Here is a 21543-nt window from a genome sequence, read left to right on the forward strand (position 1 = left end):
TCGGAAAATAAAACGAACGTTTGTTTGGGCGCGGATTGCTCATCGCCACAGCCAATGAGACGTGCAGGTGACGGATTGATCGCCACAGCCAATGAGACGTGCAGGTGACGTCACGGGCGCGGATTGATCGCCACAGCCAATGAGACGTGCAGGTGACGTCACGGGCGCGGATTGATCGCCACAGCCAATGAGACGTGCAGGTGACGTCACTGGCGCGGATTGTTCATCGCCACAGCCAATGAGACGTGCAGGTGACGTCACGGGCGCGGATTGTTCATCGCCACAGCCAATAAGGCGTGCAAGTGACGTCACGGACGCGGAAACGCTGGAAGAGATCTTGGTCGGTAATAAATTATTCTTCACAAGTCACAACCCACATCCGATGATGCGGATTCTTGGTCGAAGTCGATGAGTTAGTGTGGAGTATATTCTAAGCTACTGAGTTCCGAGTCGGGTATTGCGACGGAACGTGCATCTTGGGATCAAGATGCTCGGCGGTGCGAAAAGCGTCCGCCCGTCCTTCATCTCTTACGTGCAGTCGATTCCGTCTGAGGTACGACCGTGTCCGTGTGGGTAAATGTAATTCGGTTTGTTATTTCGGAAATGAAATCTAATCATGGATCTTGAAGTCATGGATAATGTGGAGTCTGAAGCTGAGGTGATTGTACATCTTTTTTTGTCATTTAATTTGATAAACTGTTCGATTGAATCTGGCGTTGATGTAGCGCAGCTATAACGGGCCGAATGTCCTCTTCCTGCGTCCAAGTTCCTTGTAATTAGCCGTCCGGAGGATGATAGAGCGTGACCCTCACAGAAATCGTTGTAATAAATAATTTACTGGTTCCTCTCTTTATCTCTCTCGGCTTGCAGCGATGATTTTAAGCGGTTTTTTTTTCGCGGTTTTTTTTAAAGCCGATTCGCCATTCTCCTCAATTAAAGCAACCGTTGTTGAGGTATTTTTGGGGGCGGACACAACCTTTTACAGCGTGCTCCCGACCCACGTGACGTCACGCTGTCAGTTTTCTGTCCAACAAAACGACGATGAATTATTTAATTTCTCCCTCTTAAAAATCATCGATTACATGTTTTATTTTCGTTATCATTATTTGGAGGGTTTTGAGATTTGTACCATAATGCCATGCGCGCCGCCATATTGGTTGTCACTTCTCTGGCAACGAGAGCATCAGTAGCTCCACAATCTCGCACGTTTATCTCCTTGGTCTGACTTGCTGCAATGGAAGGTGACGCTCATTCTTTGGCCTTGTTCGGTGTTGTTTACCTTTTCTCGCTTGTTTAGCTTGCCAACCAATATGGCGCCCGCGCACTGCATCATGGTTACTGAAATCCCTGTATTCATAAAACAAGGAATTGCAAGCAAACTGAAATGCGACAAAAGGACTTGGGCGGTGAAACTCGATGGTCAGACACGTAGCAACTGCCCTTTAATCAAGGTAAATGCAAGGTGGTACACATTGGCAGAAAGAACCCTGAACAGGAGTATGGTATGAATAAAGTTCCAGTACAGAAAGTCAGGAGGTGGACGGAGAATTAAAATTCCACAAAAACATGTTGTTAACAAAGGATATTTCAGCTACCTGGCATCATAAAGATGTTCAGGCACCTGGACAGGACTTCCTTGCCGCCTTTGTTCTCAACGTTGGTCAGACCTCTCCTAAAAATATGGAAATATCCTCTGGCACCTCTGATTTAAGACTGCCGCAGATGAAGTTGAGAAAGTACAGAGGAAGGCCACTAAAATAGTTCCAGAAATCAAGGAGCTTCCTTACCAAGATAGGCTGAGGATATCGGATCTACACTACAGGAGGAGGAGGGGTGATATGGTTAGAGTACACTAGATACTTCATGGGCTGATCAGGATCCATTGCAGTCATTTATTCAAGCCAGCGAGGCATACTTCAACTAGAGGTCACTCAAGGAAGTTATTTCAGGAGAGGAGCAGACTAGACCTCAGGAAGTGCTTTACATGGGAAGTAGTTGAACACAAGACGATAAATTAATTTGTCTAAATTTGACGAGCACTGGTGGAGTGAGCGCTTCCACCTTCCATAAGTCTGCTCTTCTCAAGCATATGAACACACGAACGTGCAGTATTACAACGATGAAAATATCAGGCTGTTACAGGATCACCACCACCTCCGAGTCCGATGATTATTATGATGATTATGTAGGACACAATTTAACTCGTCGGTTACCCTTATATGCCATATCCACACCCCAGCACGACAGATTCAAGATAATTTATTGTCCATGTTTATTAAACATGGAGATTTGACATCCACTGGAGATTCAACAACCAAAAATCTTTGGAATGACGATGGCAAGGGATTAGGACGAAGGCTGCATCGACACAGACGTATACGTTTTATTATCAAAGCCTTCTTGCATCGTCATTGAACATACAGGTGGCTACATAACGTGGAGCACTGATTATTTAACTAAGCGACCAACAAGCCATGGTCTATAATTTGTGAAAGATACCATCGGGTCTTTAATAGAATCAAGATGCAGACAGGACAGCCGGCTTAAATACCATTCTAACAATGGCACACTTTGAAACACATTTCGTTATGTTTGACCTTCCTTGGAGCTGGCTGATTTTTGGAGTGGTTAAATACTGTACTTGTGTGTAAGCAACGGCACGTATGCCAAAAACACCCCTCGGCATGAATTGACTCAGGGAGGCCTTTGTCCGACAGTGCCCTGAAATAAGCTGGTTTGAGGAGGAGGGGGGGGTTACATCTTCTCTGATGGTTGTCAAACCCAGATGAGATTATGAGGATTCTGCCAATTCAGCCACCCCTTGTGTTGGAATGTCACCATTCTTTGAACTCCCAGAAAGCAGGATGAAAATGATGATGTATGCACTCGTTTAACATGGTATTCTTCTCCAACCTGTCAGGAGGCACTTGAGGATGGTTTAAATATCCTTAGTTTTTCATGCATAATATTCTTAATTTTGCATTGCTTAACACGATTGTGGGCTTTGATTATTATTATTTCGTATGCAACCTGTGGCTGCTGACTACATCATTGCTGGGAGCATGGCTGTGCCACTGATGCAGTGCTCACTGTTTCCAGTAAGCTGGTGCTCCTTTTACCCATCTCGGAAGGACGACAGGTTGAGTCAACCCACCTGGTATTATTTAACAGCACGACTGGCTCAAACTCAAGACCCTAAGCTTGTAAGACGGCCACCTTAACCCTTAAGCCAATGCCAGGCTTATTGTGGACTGAGGAGATCCAAGATGGTTATGTAGCGAGGTGTTTGAGTTTGAAGATGCTCATCAATTGAGCCTGGGTTATAAAGGTCATCGGCTAAAAGTAACCTTCTATTGATGGGCAAATTTCAGGTCATTTTGGCTCAGGCCATCCTCAATTCACAAGCACCGTCGACCCAGTCTTAGTCTGGCTGTCGAAAAAGCAAAAGTATGGGAAATAACCATGTTTGTGCAAAAAATAAATAAAGAACAACAAAATATCCTTTAGTTGGAAATCCACATCCTCTATCTTCCTGCTTCTTGTTTGCCTTCCTCTTTTACAAAAGTTTTTATCTCTTCACACATGTGTTCGGCTTTCTGCTTTGAGGACAGAGTGTGCATGCAGTTGGAGTGATACCGAAAGCCTTTTGGGGATTGTAGCTTGCTTCTGGTTCTTCTTGCTTTGTGTGAACATTTCAGATTAAAATGAAAGGATCTACAAGTCAATGGCCTTTCCTCCGGTATGGCTGTCCTTGCTGTCTCAATCAAATGGCTCCGACCCTCCCTCTGACATGATTACCTAAAATACTGACTACCTCAGCTGATCAGGAAAGTGGAGTTGTTGATAGAGATAGAGGTAATGAACACCACCAATTTAGTAAATGTGAGAGGTCGTACGTAATAGACAAAAAGGGACAGTAATCTCACGACTTTTTCCTGCAAGAGTTTTTTTTTAAATTATTATTATCATTTATATTGCTTTGTATTTGAAGACCTGGGAGTTGGCAGGATAGCTCGGTGAAAGCATAATCACATTTGAGCTGTCTCGGTTGCCTTTGATTGATTTAGAATCACATATCCGCCCTTCTCTTTGGACATATCATGCCGAAGTAACCCTCGTTGAGCTATCGTGAACGTAGTCGTCCCAAAATCCTTGAACGTGTTTGACGAGGTTCATCCTTCCACCATAAACACTCCACCACCTGGCTTGTGGTTGGCTGCATCTTCAAAGTCTATGGTGAAGAGGTGGTCAAGTGTCAATGTACTCTTGCATGATGTCATTGTCGGTCAGATGTGTCAGCAGGACCCGTACGCATGGACCGAAACTTCAACTTTACCACCACCACACTGTTCGTAAGGAATGTTATTCAAACACACAATTCTTTTCAAAGAGATATTAAAGAACGGGTAACAGCGTGATAACAGAACAGAACTAGAAGGGCACTCGATAAAGCGCATACCTCCGCCAAGCTGATTAGTTTACGTTTTGTGTCCCTCTGATGGGCTGGATCTGGATTCAGACCTGACCTGAAGTTTAATCTGCTTGTTCTTTTTCACCTAACCAACTCATCCACCAAGTTTCGTCCGAATCGATCCCTAACTTGAGATATTATGCAATATATTGTTTTAGCCCGATCACTCAATGGTGGAGAATCACTTTTTAAAATTCTGGGATCTGGATCCGGATTCAGATCTTCACCAAAATCGAATAAATTCTTCCTTGTTGCATACCCAACACACCCACCAATTTTCGTCAGATTCCATCCACAACTTTTTGATATCTCCTGTTCACAAACAGACAGACAGACAGACAGGGGTGAAAGCATAACCTCCATCCACCTTCGGTGGCAGAAGTAACGAGAACGGCACTCGGTAGAGTGCATACCTTCGCCAGTCTGAACAGTTTACTTTTTGTGTCCCACTGATAGGCCAGATCTGTGTCCTGACCTGAACCAAAATCTAATCACCTTGGTCTTGTTACCCACCCAATTCATCTTCCAAGTCTTGTCATAATCTGTCCACAACCTTTTGAAATATCATGCTACATATTTTTTTGGCCCTCTCTCTCAAAGGTGAACAATCACTTTAAAAATTAGAGGAATCGGATCTTCACCAAAATCTAATCTATTCGTCCCTGTCACACACACTTAAGGTCTGTCCACCAAGTTTCGGCCGAATCCGTCCATAACTTTTTTGTGGTATTAATAAAAACAAACAGATAAACAGCCAGACAAGCGGGTGAAAACGACCTCCATCCACCATCCACCTTTCGGTGGCAGAGGTAACGAGTTTCGAGTTTTTCAAGAACGGTGTTCGTAACCCCTGAGCAAACACAAGTGATGGAAAAGAAATGCATGGATAAATGTCACTCTTGAAAGGTCTTCAAGACAACTGTTCATCACCATCTCAGATCATCCCTCATCCAAAACCATGATCTTTGCTACCCCCCGTTAACTCTCCCCAAGCCCATCTAGACCAAAGTTTACAGTTTTTCCTTCCTAAGAGCTTGATGCTGTATACATGTTATCCACCCTGTGTATCCTCCCCTACTCATTCTTTCCCACACCCCTTATTTCTCCAAGTCTCCTATGTTGTCCTTCAACCCTGCTGTTGGTGTGCTTTCTCCTCTTTATCCTGTTCCTCTTGTTCAGTTATGTCATTATCCATTCTGTTTTTATCTCCTCCATGAGCCACGACTTTTACATGAATAAAACGACTACAGCATATAAACTTTCACCAAGGCCTCCTTTGCAAGCAGGGAGTTGCATCAATTTCAGGGCTCTCCTTCTGAGGAATGTTAAGCTGGACGTCCCATCTGCTAGCATTTGCCGGCGTACATTAAAGATCCCACAGTGTCTTCACAAGTCATTGGCACGCATTACCAGGAAGACTCGCTCTACCTTGACAGTGCAGTGAATGGATTTGAGAGCCGAGGTGCAAAACTCCAATCTCAAGGGCCAAGGGCCAATGTTGATTCAAGCATCAATACCAAAGCAACACTGCATAGCTACAGTTAAAGATGTTGTCGATGAGGACTACCTGTGTGTTTTACCCCCATCAAACCCAAATTCCTACGCCACCAAAAAAGCAACCACTCCACTTCACTTTGCCCACTCACTGTTTCTTTCTTTCTTTTGCAGACTGAGTCGTTGAAGCCAGTCGAGCCAAGCCTGCTTCCAGGTGAAACAAAATGATAATCTCGAGGTGGTTTTTTTTCCGTCGTGTGTTTTTTGCAGCTCGTTGGAAAATTCAACTTTTATATTAGGAATAAATACTTGTTTTGAAAAGGAGTGGAAAATGAGCAGGTTGCCTAAAACTGACCACCACCACCATCACCACAAACAACAACCCTTTTACAACCATTTTCCCCCTTGAAAGAAAGGGGGTGTGTCAAATGATGACATTCCTCCATACGGATCTGTCCATAACCTTCATTTTTATTAATGCTGACAGTAAACCTTTCTTCTGTATTGCACGTTTCCATTTTTGAAACGTCTCCTTTGATTCTTTTTCACCATCAGCATTCAATTTGAATTAATCGGCATACAATAACTTGAATGGGAATCGCAACCTTTAGTTTTCATTAATTATTCCATCACTATTCCAAGCAGTGGAAGACTTCAAACAGATCCCTGGCATAATCCTACCTTGACTTCAAACATTTCAGAACATCCCAAGTTGATCTTTTTACCATTGTTCTTGATTTTTATTTATTGTAAATACCATACATTTCCATGACTACTTTTACCATTTCTTCAGGCATGAGCTGCCTCCCTAAGGCTGACCAACAATTTCTGAAAAATCATGTACAGTTTATTGATTCTTGAAAAAAAAAAATCCAATTCTTGATTCTGTACAGTTTTGCAAATCATCTCCCCCCACCCTCCATCCACTGCACCCCCTTCTTACCAGGCAAGTGCCTGAAAACCCATTTCACTCAATTAGAATGAATTTTTTTGAAAATGCTAAACAATTGTCCCACTACACAGCTACCCTTGGCATTCATCTTGCAAAACAATGTTGTCAAAGCATTGCTCTATTGCTTCACTAAAGTTGTCAATCCAGTTTCTTGTTCCCTCTGCGTTCCAAAGAGTGATCAAAGTTTTCTTGTGTTCTGAAGCCTGAACTTTCCTGTTAGGAACAGTGAACACCCTCTTTGTTTTCTATTTTTCAACATACCATTTCCTGATGCCTTGAGCCTGTCTAAATCCTTCATTTGGATCCTGTCTAATTTGTTCAATTGTTAAATTGTGCAGATAGATTGATTAAATGTGTGGACGAAACCCCCAGATGTGTAATGAAAGTGTCAAAGGATAAAGGTTCAACTTTTATATTCTGAATGCAAGGGCCTTTCAACAGTCCCCAGTGCTCTTGGCTAGCTCTCAGTTGTTTGGCATGTTGGAATTGAGGAAAAAAGAGAATCTATTACAGCAGGCCCATACAGTGGTTATAAAATGGAAACTGAGGAGAGGGGGTTGTAATTCTTTAAAAAAATCAAAAATAGATTTCATAGGTCATTTACACCAAGATTATCACTACTTTAAAAAAAAAAATCCTGATTTTATCATTTTTATCAATAGTACTACTGTCATGGGAACAATACTTTCATTCATGACATTTATGAGCAAACGTTGGTTTACTATTGCATGATATGTTTTAACTACAAGATGGAACCTGAACTCAATTTTGCAAACTATGTCGTAATGAAAGAAATGTGTGGTGCTATATGTTGCAATGGGGGAAAAATAAGTTTTAAATGGGATTCGTTTGTCTTTTTTTTTGGTTTGGGTTGAAGGCATCTCTCCTACAGTCTTACAGGATTTGGTGGCTTGCTTTCTATCCTGCACTGTCTGTTCATGTCGCCCGAGCGCTTGGTCCCCATATATGGCACAAGAGAGCAGGAAGGTTGTCAGGAAATGTCGGTCTGACCACTTCACTTTCTTGATGCCACTTGTGGGAATATTTTTGTACAGTAGCACCTCGATGATCTGATCTTCAAATATCCAGTTCCAGAGGGAGCAAGTGCCATTGATCCAGTGCCTTTTTTTTGTCTGAAGCGGATTTACACCGTTTACTTTGTATGGGATCTATTCCATCCTTGCCTGCGTACAACATGCACGATCCACATGTCAATATACTCTTGACATACATTTTCCCTCCTTTATCCACGTATGTCTTTGCTCATTCTTGCATACCTCCTGTTTTGTTATGTGATTTTTTTTAAAGAGGTAAGTAGAACAGTTAGCTGCAGAGGAAGGTATATTTCAAAATACCAGTGAAATGAATCCCCCACACAACTTCCCCTCCACCCAATCCCCTGCTGATGGAAACAGGACAGTGCAATGTCATTAACTGGTTGATTCACTTAATTTCACAACAAAAAAGATTTGCAAACAAACAACTGTATACAGCTGTGGAATGATTGTTGTCATGTGAAAGCAGAGGTTTCCAAATTATTATCATAAACGGTTTCAACGGAGGAGTGCATCAATAGTCGGGGCTACATTTGGTGCTTGTGCCTGTGGTCTTGGCTCGGCCTGCGGGGCAGTGGAGTGAATCGGCGATACGGGCTACATTTGGTGCTTGTGCCTGTTGTTTCGGCTCGGCCCATGGGACAATGGAGTAGATCAGAGGTTCTGGCTCTGAGGAGGTCCAAGCATGGGAGTTGAGAAACACATTTGCGTGAGCGTGATGAGGGTCGAATTTTGATGGTTTTTGAACTGTGATATTTGTGAAAGAACTGTGAAAAAAAAATTTTCTGAAAAGCATTTGGTTGTTGTCAACTGAATATGCACAAATGTAATGTATTAAGGGGAGGGGTGGGGGAAGAAGAGAAGAGGGAGCGAGTGAGTGGGGTGGAGGTAGGGATGAGTGCTTCGAGTGTGGAGGGAGAGGGATGGGTAGGGAGGAGGCAGGGAGTGAGTGGGGAGAGAGTGGTGTGGGGCATGCGCACACACAGGACACACAGGACACACAGGCTCGGGTAGTGGATCCAGCAGGTCGGCCTGGGCAGCGTGGCTGATTGAAGACATGAGCATCCCAAACTTATCAAGATGGTACTGGCTCTGCCAGGTGGGCAGTGGTTCAGAAGCGAGGTTCTTTTCGGTAGTTCAAATGTCGGATCATTGGGGGGAAGAGCAGTCAAGGTTGTGGAGATGATGCAGAGGAGTGTGTGTGTGTGTGTGTGTGTGTGTGTGTGTGTGTGTGTGTGTGTGTGTGTGTGTGTGTGTGTGTGTGTGTGTGTGTGTGTGACCAAATGGAAAGGAGACATGACGAGGAGGTTAGTAGGAGGATACAAGCTGTTACACGTGGGTGGAGATGGAAGGAGTAATGGTGTGGGAATTTTTGGAAGAGATCAGCAAGCAGGTGGTCAGAGTGCAATTATGGGAGGGATGGATAGTTTTGGTATGGATGGTGATACAGAGGCAAATGGTTTGTGTTATGTTGGTATATGGGCCACAAATGGGAAGGACTGGGATGGTTAAGCATGAATTCAGGGACACATTGGAGAGGATGATGAGAATTGTTGAGATGGAGGTAATGCTGTGCATTGCAGGGGACTTTAATGCACAAGTGGGAGCTGGGGGAAGAGGAATGTTTTGGTAATTTGGTTGGGGGACGGGGACTAGAGAAGGTCAAGAGCTGATGGTGAGGATTGGGATGGCCATAGCTGGTTCATTCTTTCAAAAGTGGGAAAGCCGCAAGATTACCTCTCGCAGTGGACATCATAGAACAGAACTGGATTTGGTGGTGGGAAGGAAGTGACAGTTGTGGAGGGTTCAGGATTGTGAGGCTGGTGGGGGAGCTTGAACTAAGGGAAGAGTTTTGGTTGATCCTGGGATGTCTGAGTTCAGTGTGAACAATGGTTTGAGGCAGATAAGTGCTCTCAGCCCACTCGTGTTTCTCATGGTGATTTTGCTGGTAAGCAGGAAGGGGAGCTTGAGGGGTAGTATGGGGAGGATGCTGTATGTGGACGATCTGGTTGTTGTGGTGGAGAGTGGGTGGGAGTTGCAGGAAGTACTGGGGGAGTGGAAGGTGGCATTTGGAATGCATAGGCTAAAGATGAGTATGGAGAAGATTGAGGTGATGTGGTTTTGGCAGCAGAGAAAATAAATGAATATCAGGTTAGAGGGGAAGGAGATTCGGCAGGGAAATAGGTTTGAGTATCTGGGAGGAACAGTGACCGGGAATGGTAAGTCTGTGGCAGAGGTGTGGAGGAGGATTAAGGTGAGTGCAAATTTATGGAGGAGGGTGGAGGGAGTAATGGCAGATGGAAAGATATCAGGAAAATTAAAAGTGAAGGTTCTGTTGCCATGTGTAATGCCGGCCTACCTTTGCGGCCTGAGACGGTGGCACTGACAGAGGCGGTAACAGAGCCTGCAGGTTTCCGAAAACAACTGGGTCCGGAGGATTTTGGGAGTGAGGAGGGTTGATAGAAGGAGGATGCATGAACTGAGGGAGGAGATTGGTGTGCAGATGAGTTTGATGGGGCGATTTGTGAAATGCCGGCTGAGATGGGCTGGACACTTGGTGTGGATAGGGGAAGAGAGAATGGCAAAAAGAGCAGATAGATTGAGGGAGCAAGGTAGGACGAAAAGAGGAAGACTGCAGTTGAGATGGGAGGATTGTGAGAGGAGGGATATCTGTAAAGTAGGGGTGGTTGGAGAGTGGAAATAGTTTGCTGAGGATAGAGTAGGGGGTGTGGGGTGGAGGAGTATATTGTGGTCAAGGCAGGGGGCAGAAGTGTGGTGCCATCAGACCTCACCCCTTATCAAGGGAAGAGGAGGAGGAGGAGGAGGTGAAGAAGTTTCTCTCCCCCCCCCCCCATCAAGTGAAACATAATTGCCTTAGTTTTGTCACATCTCTCAACGAGTGTTTCTGGCCTTGTGGTACAGAAACCAGAAACTAATATTCCTCAATTAAAGTTTGTTTTAAAGTTATTCATTAAAGCACTGTCTTTTTAACAGCAATTTGATCTTAATGAGAGTAATGTCTGAAGTTGAATGTTGAAAAAAGTAATTGACTGGAGCAGAATGTACTTTTATAATCTTAATTTAAGAGTTGCAAAAAAAGTAAAATAAAAATATAATGGGGTATATAAAATACACATGCATGTTCATTATTACTATTAATTTGCAATTTGTCATTGGCTTTGACACCAACACAAATTTTTATTACCATTTATAGGCATCAAAAAGCGTCACATATCGAACAAACAGTTTTAATTGGAGTACCTCACCACCATTAATGCATTTAAATTGCATCAGATGTGGCAATTACTGCAAATTGTTGTGACAAATACTCACTCGTAAATAGTTTTTCACTTTGATGAACCTTGATAAAAGCGAGTAATGCTGGAGAAAAATAAACCCTCAAAAACGAGAAGGGCACTCAGCAGAGTGCATACCTCTGCCAGGCTGATTAGTTTATGTTTTGTGTCCCACTGATAGGCCAGATCTGGATTCAGACCTGAACTAAAATATAATCAGCTTGTTCTTGTCACCTAACCAACTTATTCACCAAGTTTCATCCAAATCCGTCCATAAATTTTTTTCAGATATCCTGCTATATGTCGTTTTTGGCCGCATCTCTCAATGGTGAAGAATCAGTTATAAAATTCTCGGATCCGGATTCGGATATTCACCAAAATTGAATCAATTATTCCTTGTTACATACCCAACCTGCCCACCAAGTTTCATCTGAAACTGTCCAAACTTTTTCAGATATCGTGCTATATATCGTTTTTGCGTTATCACTCAATGGTGAAAAAAAAAATCACTTAAAAAATTCTCTGATTCGGTTTTGGATATTCACCAAAATCGAATCGATTCTTCCTTGGTACATACCCAACCTGCCCATCAAGTTTCATCTGAATCAGTACACAACTTTTTGAGATATGTTTTTCACAAACAGACAGATGAAAACGTAACCTCCATCCACCTTCGGTGGCAGAGGAAATCCTATTGATTATGTATCAGAACTTTTTGATATTTGTTTATTTTATTTTACATGATCTACGGCTCGTGATGAAGCTGCCGCACACACATGGACATACATACAGACAAACATTCATGACACAAGATTGTTAGATGAGACAAACACAACTACTACTACCTTTTAAATGCTGAGTCCATCAAGCAAGGAAGCAGCACATAGCGTTTTTAGTCTTTGGTATTCTTCAGCCACGATTTGAACCACCGACCTCCCAGATTCAGAGCGGATGCTCTCATCATGACACCACCAATTTTCCTCCCCAATTTACAATTAATAAATGCAGATTTTATATTTTCATGAAATAAATTAGATACTCTACTGTTCCAATTCTCAGCCCTTTTTTTGTATTCATCTGTGAAAGCCTTTTATAGGAGTTAAGCCTCCTTCATAGACATGTATAAATTAATCAAAATGGCGTTGATGAATAAATGCTTAATAAGTTTATTGAAATGTTAATTTCTTTTGGATTCCAAGATGTTTAAAGTCGAGGTTACACTTTGAAAACAGGGTGATTACTTCTCCTTTGGCTTTGATTATTGTAGGCATTGCAGTGTTTGATTTTGTGTAGCATTGGTTTACACTACAATATTGTTTTCCTGTTTCCTGTGGTTACATGCAGGTGAGGTCGTTATTGCAGAAGCAAGTGATGTGTTCAAGTGCAACAGTTCTGAGGAGAATGGGCAGAGGCTACGAGGCACCCTGATCTGCACAACGTTAAAAGTATCATTTCTTCCCAACTTGTCACTTGATGAGCAACAAGTATGTCTCTCGAGTCTAGAGGATTACCTCCTCGGTTATTACCCTCGTCAGAGGAGAGGGTATTGCATTTGGCTCCGTTTGTTTGTTTGTCCGCACAGAACTTTAGTGTTTTTCTCTGCAACCGCTTGTCGGATTGAGACAAAATTTTCACCATACGAGCGACAACTCATGTAGAATGTTTTATTGATAATTATGACATCATAGGTCATGTGGTGTGGCAGAGACATTGGAAAAATGGAAAAAACTTTGGACCTCTGTATCTCTGAAACTGCAGTCAAGGAAAAAAAGAAACTTGGCACATAGCAAGTACTCCTCATTTGGAATGTGTGATTTTTTTATGACGTCATAATTGCATATTTAGAAAGCTACGTCTGATCAGTATGAAATTTGTGAGGGTCATCTTGGGATAAAAGGTCCACAGAAAAAAAAATTGATGATGTCATCGGTCACGTGATTTGGCAGCCATATTGTTTGGTTTTTTTTGTAACCTTCAAAATCTTCTTCTCCGAAGTGGCTGAACAGATTGAGGAGAAACTTTACACGTATGACCGCCTATCCATGAGGAACAAAAGGTTCACAAGTATGATGTCATAGGTCACATGGTTTAGCAGCCACATTGGATTTACCCTCAGACCTATAAAATCTTCTCCAGAATGGCTGGATAGATCAAGGGGAAACTTCACGTAAATGTTCCCCAAGCCTTGGGTGTACAATTTTTTTTAAAGAAATAATTGATAGGTCACATGGTTTGGCAGCCATATTGGATTGAAGAAAAATATCAAATAATGTTTTCTCTGGAACCTCTTAATCAATCAACATGAAACTTCACAATTATGATCTCGTAGTGATGGGGAAATACATGTTTTAAATTTCAACTTGATCGGACACATGGTTTGGCAGCCAGAATTATTATTATTATTATTTTATTTTTTTTGAATAAGGCTCGCTTAGCTATGGTTTTGAATAAGCCTGAATGGTTTTGACAGTAGATGAGTAGCAGCTGAAATGCAAATCCTATCCAGGTTCCTCCTGATGACTTCATCTTTGTTTTTTGCTTGTTTGGGTTCCCACTGCTCCAATGCAGGACTGTACCTATTTGGTCTTCCATTTGATTTGATCTGAATTGAATTCATTTTCGTCCCATTCTAAATTAAATTTAATAATAATAAACATCATGGGTCAGGGTCAAGTGTCCAATCAAAGCGGGATGTCTTTGTACCCGTTCATCACTGCCAGCCGTTATAAAGTAGCAGTTCTTATTATATCTCTTATTAATTACGTAACACACCAGTACGCAAGCACCACACAAAACAAGTCCTGGCGAGGATATGCAATCTTTCATTGTTCTTTTTCTTGTTTTACTCTGAGACAATAATAATTATTGGACATCTGTGGTTCGGGATGAAAAGAGGTGGCAAGGGGTCTGAGCTGCATTTGTTATGTACAAGAAGAAGGAGAGCAGCAGCGAGCACACACGTTCTTTTTGCGATGGCTTGATAGAAATTCAGTCTGCATGCAACATCAGTTGTATACCAGTGAACACATCCAGATTGCAATTGCAGCCATTTACTTAAATTAATTGCTGAATACATACAATACAACATGCCCTGTGTTCATGTTTTAGTTGTATTCTTTCCCCCCCCCCCCCCCGGTACACTTGCAGCCTTCTGGACATATGAAGAAACATCATAATCGTAGAACAGTAGTGCTTATTACCAATTAATATTATTACCCTGCATGTGCGAAGCAAAAAGCGGAGTTAAGCAATTGGTTCTGTCTGTCCACAAATGTCTCAGTTTCTGAATGAGGAACAATTTGGCGTCAATTAAATGTTGTATTTTGAACATGCATCGGAAAACGAACCTGTAGTTTAGCAGTACTTTGGCTCTGAATTTGTCCGGATCGTGCAAGAGAGGAGTGAGATAATTATTTTTTACTCTGTCTGCCTGTCTGCCTCTCTGGCAGTCAAACAAAATTGAAAATAATTCCAAAAAGGAAACTTAATGTTTTAGTGACATCATAAAGGACACAAACAACAGGTACACAGAACTAATGTAATGTGTTAAATATGGTGGTATCAAAGACACTGTATCAATGGTGGAAAACTTCCAAAATAAATATTTTCTACGACCATTAAAGTCTTTATTTTATTTCAATTGAATTGTGTATTTGAGCACTGTGGAACACAAATCACCTTTTTGACACTTTCAAAAAGCTTTAGTTTAACAGTACTTGGACACAATATTACATCATTTTACATCATCTTGATCAATCAAATTTGCTGCCTGCAGACCCTGTCCATGTCCTTTTGTTCTCAAGACTGCGTGGTGTAAGGTGTTCTTTGAAATATCTAGTTTGTAAGGGTTTGAATGAGGTTGTGCCATATGAATGGTGTGCTCATACCCTGGCCATAATATAAATTGCTGCACCAAGGTCACTACATTATCAGCCACACTATTGATTCGTACATCGGACCAAATTCAAAATTAGTCTGATAATATATCAACCAATCTATGACCAATGATTCTGCTGACACACTTTTGTTGCTGAGAACTGATTGTGGATGAAATACCACCACTCTGGGTGCTGAAGGTGGGAACAGGAATTTTAAAAAATATTGCTCAGGGTTTAACACACAATGGCCAAAGTATTTTAAAAAGGCATCATGGGATATTTTTCTTCCAGCGAATAGTAGCAGACGGGACACCCAGCTTGATGTACCTCCAAAAAACAGCACGCTCATGGTGTGACCCATCGCTTGTGAAATGTCAGGATGACAGTTTATTGTCGGGTCATGAATCAAACCTAGACGAGACAACTCGAAGGCGAGTTCAATACCTCCGAGCTGTCCTTTCAGCCCAGTAAGATATGCATTCATGAAATAAAGACAATAATTAAAGCTACAGTTTGTGTTGAAGTGGAGAATATTGTCTATTGTTATTTCCCTAAAATTTTGCTGTTGTTTGTACAGGAATCTCTATACAAGAACCGTTTACTGGGAGAGCACGATGTTTCCCTGACATGCGTTGACCAATTACATGCAGGTAGATTGAACTGTGTTCTTCAGGGGTTTTTTTCCTTCCTCACATCAGGAAAGATTGGTTGAAATGATAGCTGCATGTTATACTGCAGGAAAGGCATTTGCATTGTGGTTTAACAAATTTGCAAGGAGTGGAGATCTGCAGACGACTGCTCTTCAGTAATATGAACAAGGATCCATCCATTGGGACCATACTCTATGCAGAGCGTTGGTGCTGCCTAAGCAGTCTCCTTGGCTATTGGGCACAATCCTGGAAGGGTCACCACTCCGCCACAGGATACCAGCAAGCTGGCACTAATTTTGCCGACCTCGGAAGGATGACAGGCAGAGTCAACCCCACCTGGCATCAATTCAACAGCCGAACGAGTTTTGAACTCAGGATCCTAGGATCCCAAGCCCACCACCATAACCATTAAGCCAACATCAGGCATTACATAGATGGTGAACAAGGATGCAGAAAAAAATGATATAATTTTATAATCCCATGGAGGTGGACGATTTAAATAATATGGAGTTCCCTTACAAGGAACTTCAATGCAGGATGAGACCATTAGGCCCATCAGGCCGATGCAATGGTTGCCAACCCATGGTTGCTCTTGCTCTATCCTTTTTTTTAAATGCTGAATGTCCAGCCAGAAACAACATGTACCATTTTTAAAGTGTTTGGTATGACTCGGCTGGGGTGCGAGCCACTGGCCTCCCAGACTCAGAGCGGACGCTCGAACCATTCTGCCACTTATTAGGGTACCCTGTCAGTACAGGGTACCCTATTGTTTTTCTTCTGTTTATTATTACGCATTATACATTATTATTATTATTTTTCCGCCGGCATTTTGCACCCTTTTTCGCTTTAAAAATCATTTTCTCTGGGACACTAAGTCCGATCGACAGGAAATTTTCACCATAGTATGTATCTTTTTTGATAGCACAATCATTATGACGTCATTGGTCACGTTATAATTATGACGTCATTGGTCACGTGGTACAGTCGCCATCTTGAAAAAAGCGATAAACTTTGGACATCTGTATCTCGGAAACCGTGCAATGGAAAATTTTTTCGTTTGATACATTTTACTAAGCTCCCTATGGGGAACACGTGTGATTTTTCGTGACGTAATCGGTGAAGCGATATACCGGTGAAAATTCGTCAAGTAGAACGCTGTATAGGAAAACTCTGAAAAATTTTGAGCATCATCTACGCCTAAAATCACCGACGAAAATGTTTTTCTTGTCATCATCGATGACTTATTTCGGCCGCCATCTTGTTTTTTAGTGTTTTTTAAAAAAAAATCTTCTTCTCCAGAACGGCTGTGCAGATTGAGGCGAAACTTTACAGCCACATCCCCCCTGAGGTCCTCTTTCAAGTTTGTTAATTTGTTGTTGATACGTCACATGGTTTGGCGGCCATCTTGAAAAACCCTAAAACCCTCAAACATCTTTTTCTCCAGAAGCGCTGGTCCAATGAAGGCGAGATTTCAGAACTATATTCGTGACATGTATGCGATGCAAGTTTGTTAATTTCGAAGTGATAGGTCACATGGTTTGGCCGCCATGTTGGATTTAAGAAAATATTAAATAATGTTTTCTCTGGAATTTCATAAGCCATCGAAGCGAAAATTTGCAAGTGCCTTCCTCCCTCAACTCTGCATACATGGTAAAAAAATTTACCTCAGAAGTCACATGGTTTGGCGGCCATCTTGGATAGAAAAATAGACCTTATCTGATTTACACGAAACTTCACACACTTGTTCGGGTCGACGATGGAAAGCAGAATTTAAATTTATGATATCATAGGTCACAAGGTTCGGCAGCCATCTTGGATTGAAAATGAATAAATTTTAAAAATCTTCTTCTCCAGAAGGGCAAGACAGATTAAGACGAAACTTCACACATATATTCCCCATGAGGTCCTTTCTCAAGTTTGTTTATTTCTTCTTGATCGGTCACATGGTTTGGCGGCCATCTTGAAAAAACCCTAAAACCTTCAAACATCTTCTCCAGAAGCGCTGCTCCGAGGAAGGGGAGATTTCAGAACTATATTTGGGACAGGTAGGCGATATAAGTTTGTTCATTTCGAATTGATGTCACACGGTTTGGCCGCCATGTTGGATTTAAGAAAAATATTAAATAATGTTTTCTCTGGAACCGCTTAAACTAACAAATCGAAAGTTTGCAATTATAATCTAGCATCGTGTGTGCACGCGTGGTAAAAATTATGACGTCACATGGTTTGGCGGCCATCTTGGATAGAAAAACGCACCTTTACCGATTTACACGAAACTTCACAAACGTGTTCCAATATACAGTTGGATGCAGAATATAAATTTGTGATGTCATAGGTCACATGGTTCGTCAGCCATCTTGGATTGAAAAATAATATCTTTAAACGTCTTTTTCTCTGAAACCACTGAACAGATCCAGGCGAAACTCCACCACTATGACCGCCTCTCCATGACGAATAAAAAGTTCTCACCCCCTTTTGAGGTACGACACAACGTTTGGCAGCCATAGTGGATTGAAGGAAAAATATTAATTAATGTTTACTCTGGAACTACTGCATCAATAAAGGTGAAACATCACCTTTATGGTGGAACATTCATGCGGAATGAGGGTTTGAAATTTCAACGGGATCGGGCCCAGGGTTTGGCAGCCATGTTGGTTTTAAGAAAAATATTAAATAATGTTTTCTCTGGAACTGCTTAACCTAGCGAAGTGAAAATTTGCGCTTATCGTCTACGTTCATGTTTGCACATGTGGTGAAAATTATGACGTCATAAGTCACACGGTTTGGCTGCCATCTTGGATTGAAGGAGAAATATTAATGTTTACTCTGGAACCACTGCTTCTATATATACGAAACTTCACATTTGTAATTTAGCCGACATGCGAAACAAACGATTAAAATTTCAACCTGATCGGTCATGCGGTTTGGCAGCCAGAATTATTTAATTATTTGAATCTGTTCGCCAGTAATAAGGAAATTGAACGCTTTGTGCTGCCCGGTTCGTAACTCGTCTGTTCCGCGCCGTCTCGAAGCAGGCCTGTGTTTGTATCACCATTAAATAATGTTTTCTCTGGCACCGCTTATCCGATAAATGCGAAACTTTGCGACGATGATTTAAGTCTCATGTTGTATCAGTTGTGTCAAAGGCGGACGGACTGGGTACCCGGTCATCACTGCCAGCAGTTATAAAGTGGCAGTTCTAGTTTACTATTATAATTATCCCATCTTTTCACAAAATAGAAGCCCTAGAAAATATGATCAACTTACTTTTTGATGGATTTTTATTTGAGTCATTGGTCACATTGGAACTTTTTATAAAAATGATTATCAAGAATATCCTCGCTGCATATAACTCGTGTCACTTTTACAAAGTGAACCTTCCCAAATGAATATTTATAAGTTTCTAACCAGTTTAAGTGGTTTTTATCAAAGCACTAAATTCAGTGACTTGGTGTATTAAAATTTCACAACGTCAATTTATGATGGACTCTCATCAAGATAAATTTTGCTCAAATATCTTTTTCTTTTTCTTTTAAAACGTTTTGTACTTATTTATGGGACATTAATCTCCAAGACTGCTCATTCTAGTGAGTCGCTAGAGTACATTTTTGACAATTTATAGTAAGGGTCTTGATGCTCCAACTCACAATGACAGCAATTATTCAACAATCAAGATGTTCCTGCACACATCTTTGACTTGATTTTGAATGAATGCTGAAGTCAGTTGAGCTTTCCTTTTGTCTTTTGCAGTACATGATGGGAAAAAGAAGCAATTGCTCCCAAGCAGCGGAATTAAGTATTCACCAGAAGTATTAATTATCCATTGTAAAAACTTCCGGATCATCAAGTTCTACTTCGAAAATACAGACCAAAATGAATCGCGCAAGGTATTGCAAGGCCTTACTTTCTCAGTGAATATACAGTACATTTTCATCTTTTTATGCATGCATGAGTAAACCATATTACTTTATTGTATGCATTGTCTTCCAACATGATGCTTTAATTATCCCGTCAACCCGTGCAGCGAGAGATGTGGTTTTACAATCGTGTGTGTGTGTGTGTGTGTGTGTGTGTGTGTGTGTGTGTGTGTGTGTGTGTGTGTGTGTGTGTGTGTGTGTGTGTGTGTGTGTGTGTGTGTATCTGTCCAGGCTGTGACTTCTCTTTTTTTTATATTTTACCATTTGTGCTTTTGTCAAACATCACATTTTCAACGAGGATGGCACTCGGTGGAGTGCATACCTATGCCAAGCTGAACAGTTTACGTTTTGTCTCCCACTGATAGACCAGATCTGCATCTGGACTGTTCGTCTTTGTCACACACCAAAATCTAATCGGCTTGTTCTCGTCACGTACCCAACTCATCCATTAAGTATTGTCTAAGGCTGTCTGCAGCTTTTTGAAATATCGTTTTTGCCCCCATCTCGCAATGGTGAAGAATCACTTTATGCAGATCATGCACCACCCAGCAACTTGGTGCATTAGAAGAGTTGACTGTCATGCTGGATGAAGGAGATCCTGTTGATAATCTGTACCAAATCTGTCCCACCAAATTTCTTCCGAATCCGTCCACAACTTTTTGAGATATCCTACTCGCTGACAAACAGACAGGGATGAAAACATAACCTCTGTCCACCTTCGGTGGCAGAGGTAACAAACCTTTATTTTGAGAATCAATGCTTATCAGCATGCGATAGGTCGCTGCAGAGGCATAGGCAGGCATCTTTGACCATGCCTGCTTTCTCTGGGAGTGAAGGAAGGGGAAGAATGATAAGAGTGGGTTGTGGGGTGGAGTGGATGTTGCTGGGTGGGGGGGGGGGGGATGGTGGGGGAAGTTGGCCAAATATATTTTGTGCTCTGAATATACACTGTAAATCAGAAGTCAAAAACTAACACGTATAAATAAAACGAAACTCAACACAAATTTATATTTGTTTTAAACTATCACTTTGAGCTGGAAGGGAAGGTTTACACAAATTTATCAAAAACTGGAAGAAAAATTTGAACTGTGAGTCTTACAGAGCAGACGTACCCCCAATACATCGCTTCCCTTGGACTTCCGGTCAGATTTTTACGTCGTATATTTTATTTTGTCCATATCTCGATTTCCATTAATCAAGTCAAAATAACAAAGTAGGATTAGCACTGATTAATATAGGTAAAACATTAATGTGTTTCTTCGGTTAACTTTGTGTATGTAATATATGTGTATGTATATATATATATATATATATATATATATATATATATATATATATATATATATATATATATATATATATATATATATATATATATATATATATTTGTTGTGACCACGGGTACCGAGACACCAGCTTGTCACTCAGGGGGATTAATCCCCGATTGTCCTCGGTAGAGCCAGACATGGGACCACCACTCACAATTAACGTTGCGGTATGGTGGGTTGTTTTAGAACCACGAACGCCACCCAGTCAACCATGAGTTCCAGTGTCCACCGTCTAATTATTCTGTTTTACTAGAAGTCACGTGGTTACCTCAGCGGGGAGCGCACCCTCGGCAAAGCACCAATATTATCTGATTAGATTTTAATTAGGGCGGCCGAGCGTTTTCACCGCTGGTGCGTGCCGACTGTTTTTGGTCAAATCTGTGGTAATTACCTCCCAGTCTATCTAGGTTCAGACAATGCTAGACCAATGGAAGGAAAGGACAAACATAGACAGGTTCGAAATCGACAAATTATTTATTAATAATAAAATTAATGAAGACAA

General features: G+C 41.5%; 1 protein-coding gene across 5 annotated transcripts in view; it reads left to right on the forward strand.

Moving 5' to 3' along the window:
* Nucleotides 1-299: 299 nt before the first annotated feature.
* The window catches only part of LOC147015326 (myotubularin-related protein 10-like), a 78327-nt gene continuing 57083 nt past the window's right edge, over nucleotides 300-21543 (forward strand). The window contains exons 1-5 of one of the 5 annotated variants that reach the window (XM_085849995.1): nucleotides 300-553; nucleotides 6140-6179; nucleotides 12613-12752; nucleotides 15724-15796; nucleotides 19547-19683. In XM_085849995.1, the coding sequence (XP_085706121.1) occupies nucleotides 488-553; nucleotides 6140-6179; nucleotides 12613-12752; nucleotides 15724-15796; nucleotides 19547-19683 (456 nt within the window). In that variant the 5' untranslated portion in view covers nucleotides 300-487. Of the gene's footprint in view, nucleotides 554-601; nucleotides 659-6139; nucleotides 6180-12612; nucleotides 12753-15723; nucleotides 15797-19546; nucleotides 19684-21543 lie in introns of those variants that run through there. The other 4 variants (XM_085849991.1, XM_085849992.1, XM_085849993.1 and 1 more) reach the window with 4 other exon arrangements.

This window comes from Eptatretus burgeri, chromosome 12 (assembly GCF_056783735.1).
Source record: "Eptatretus burgeri isolate ZD-2024b chromosome 12, Ebu_testis_v1, whole genome shotgun sequence".
NCBI lineage: Eukaryota > Metazoa > Chordata > Myxini > Myxiniformes > Myxinidae > Eptatretus > Eptatretus burgeri.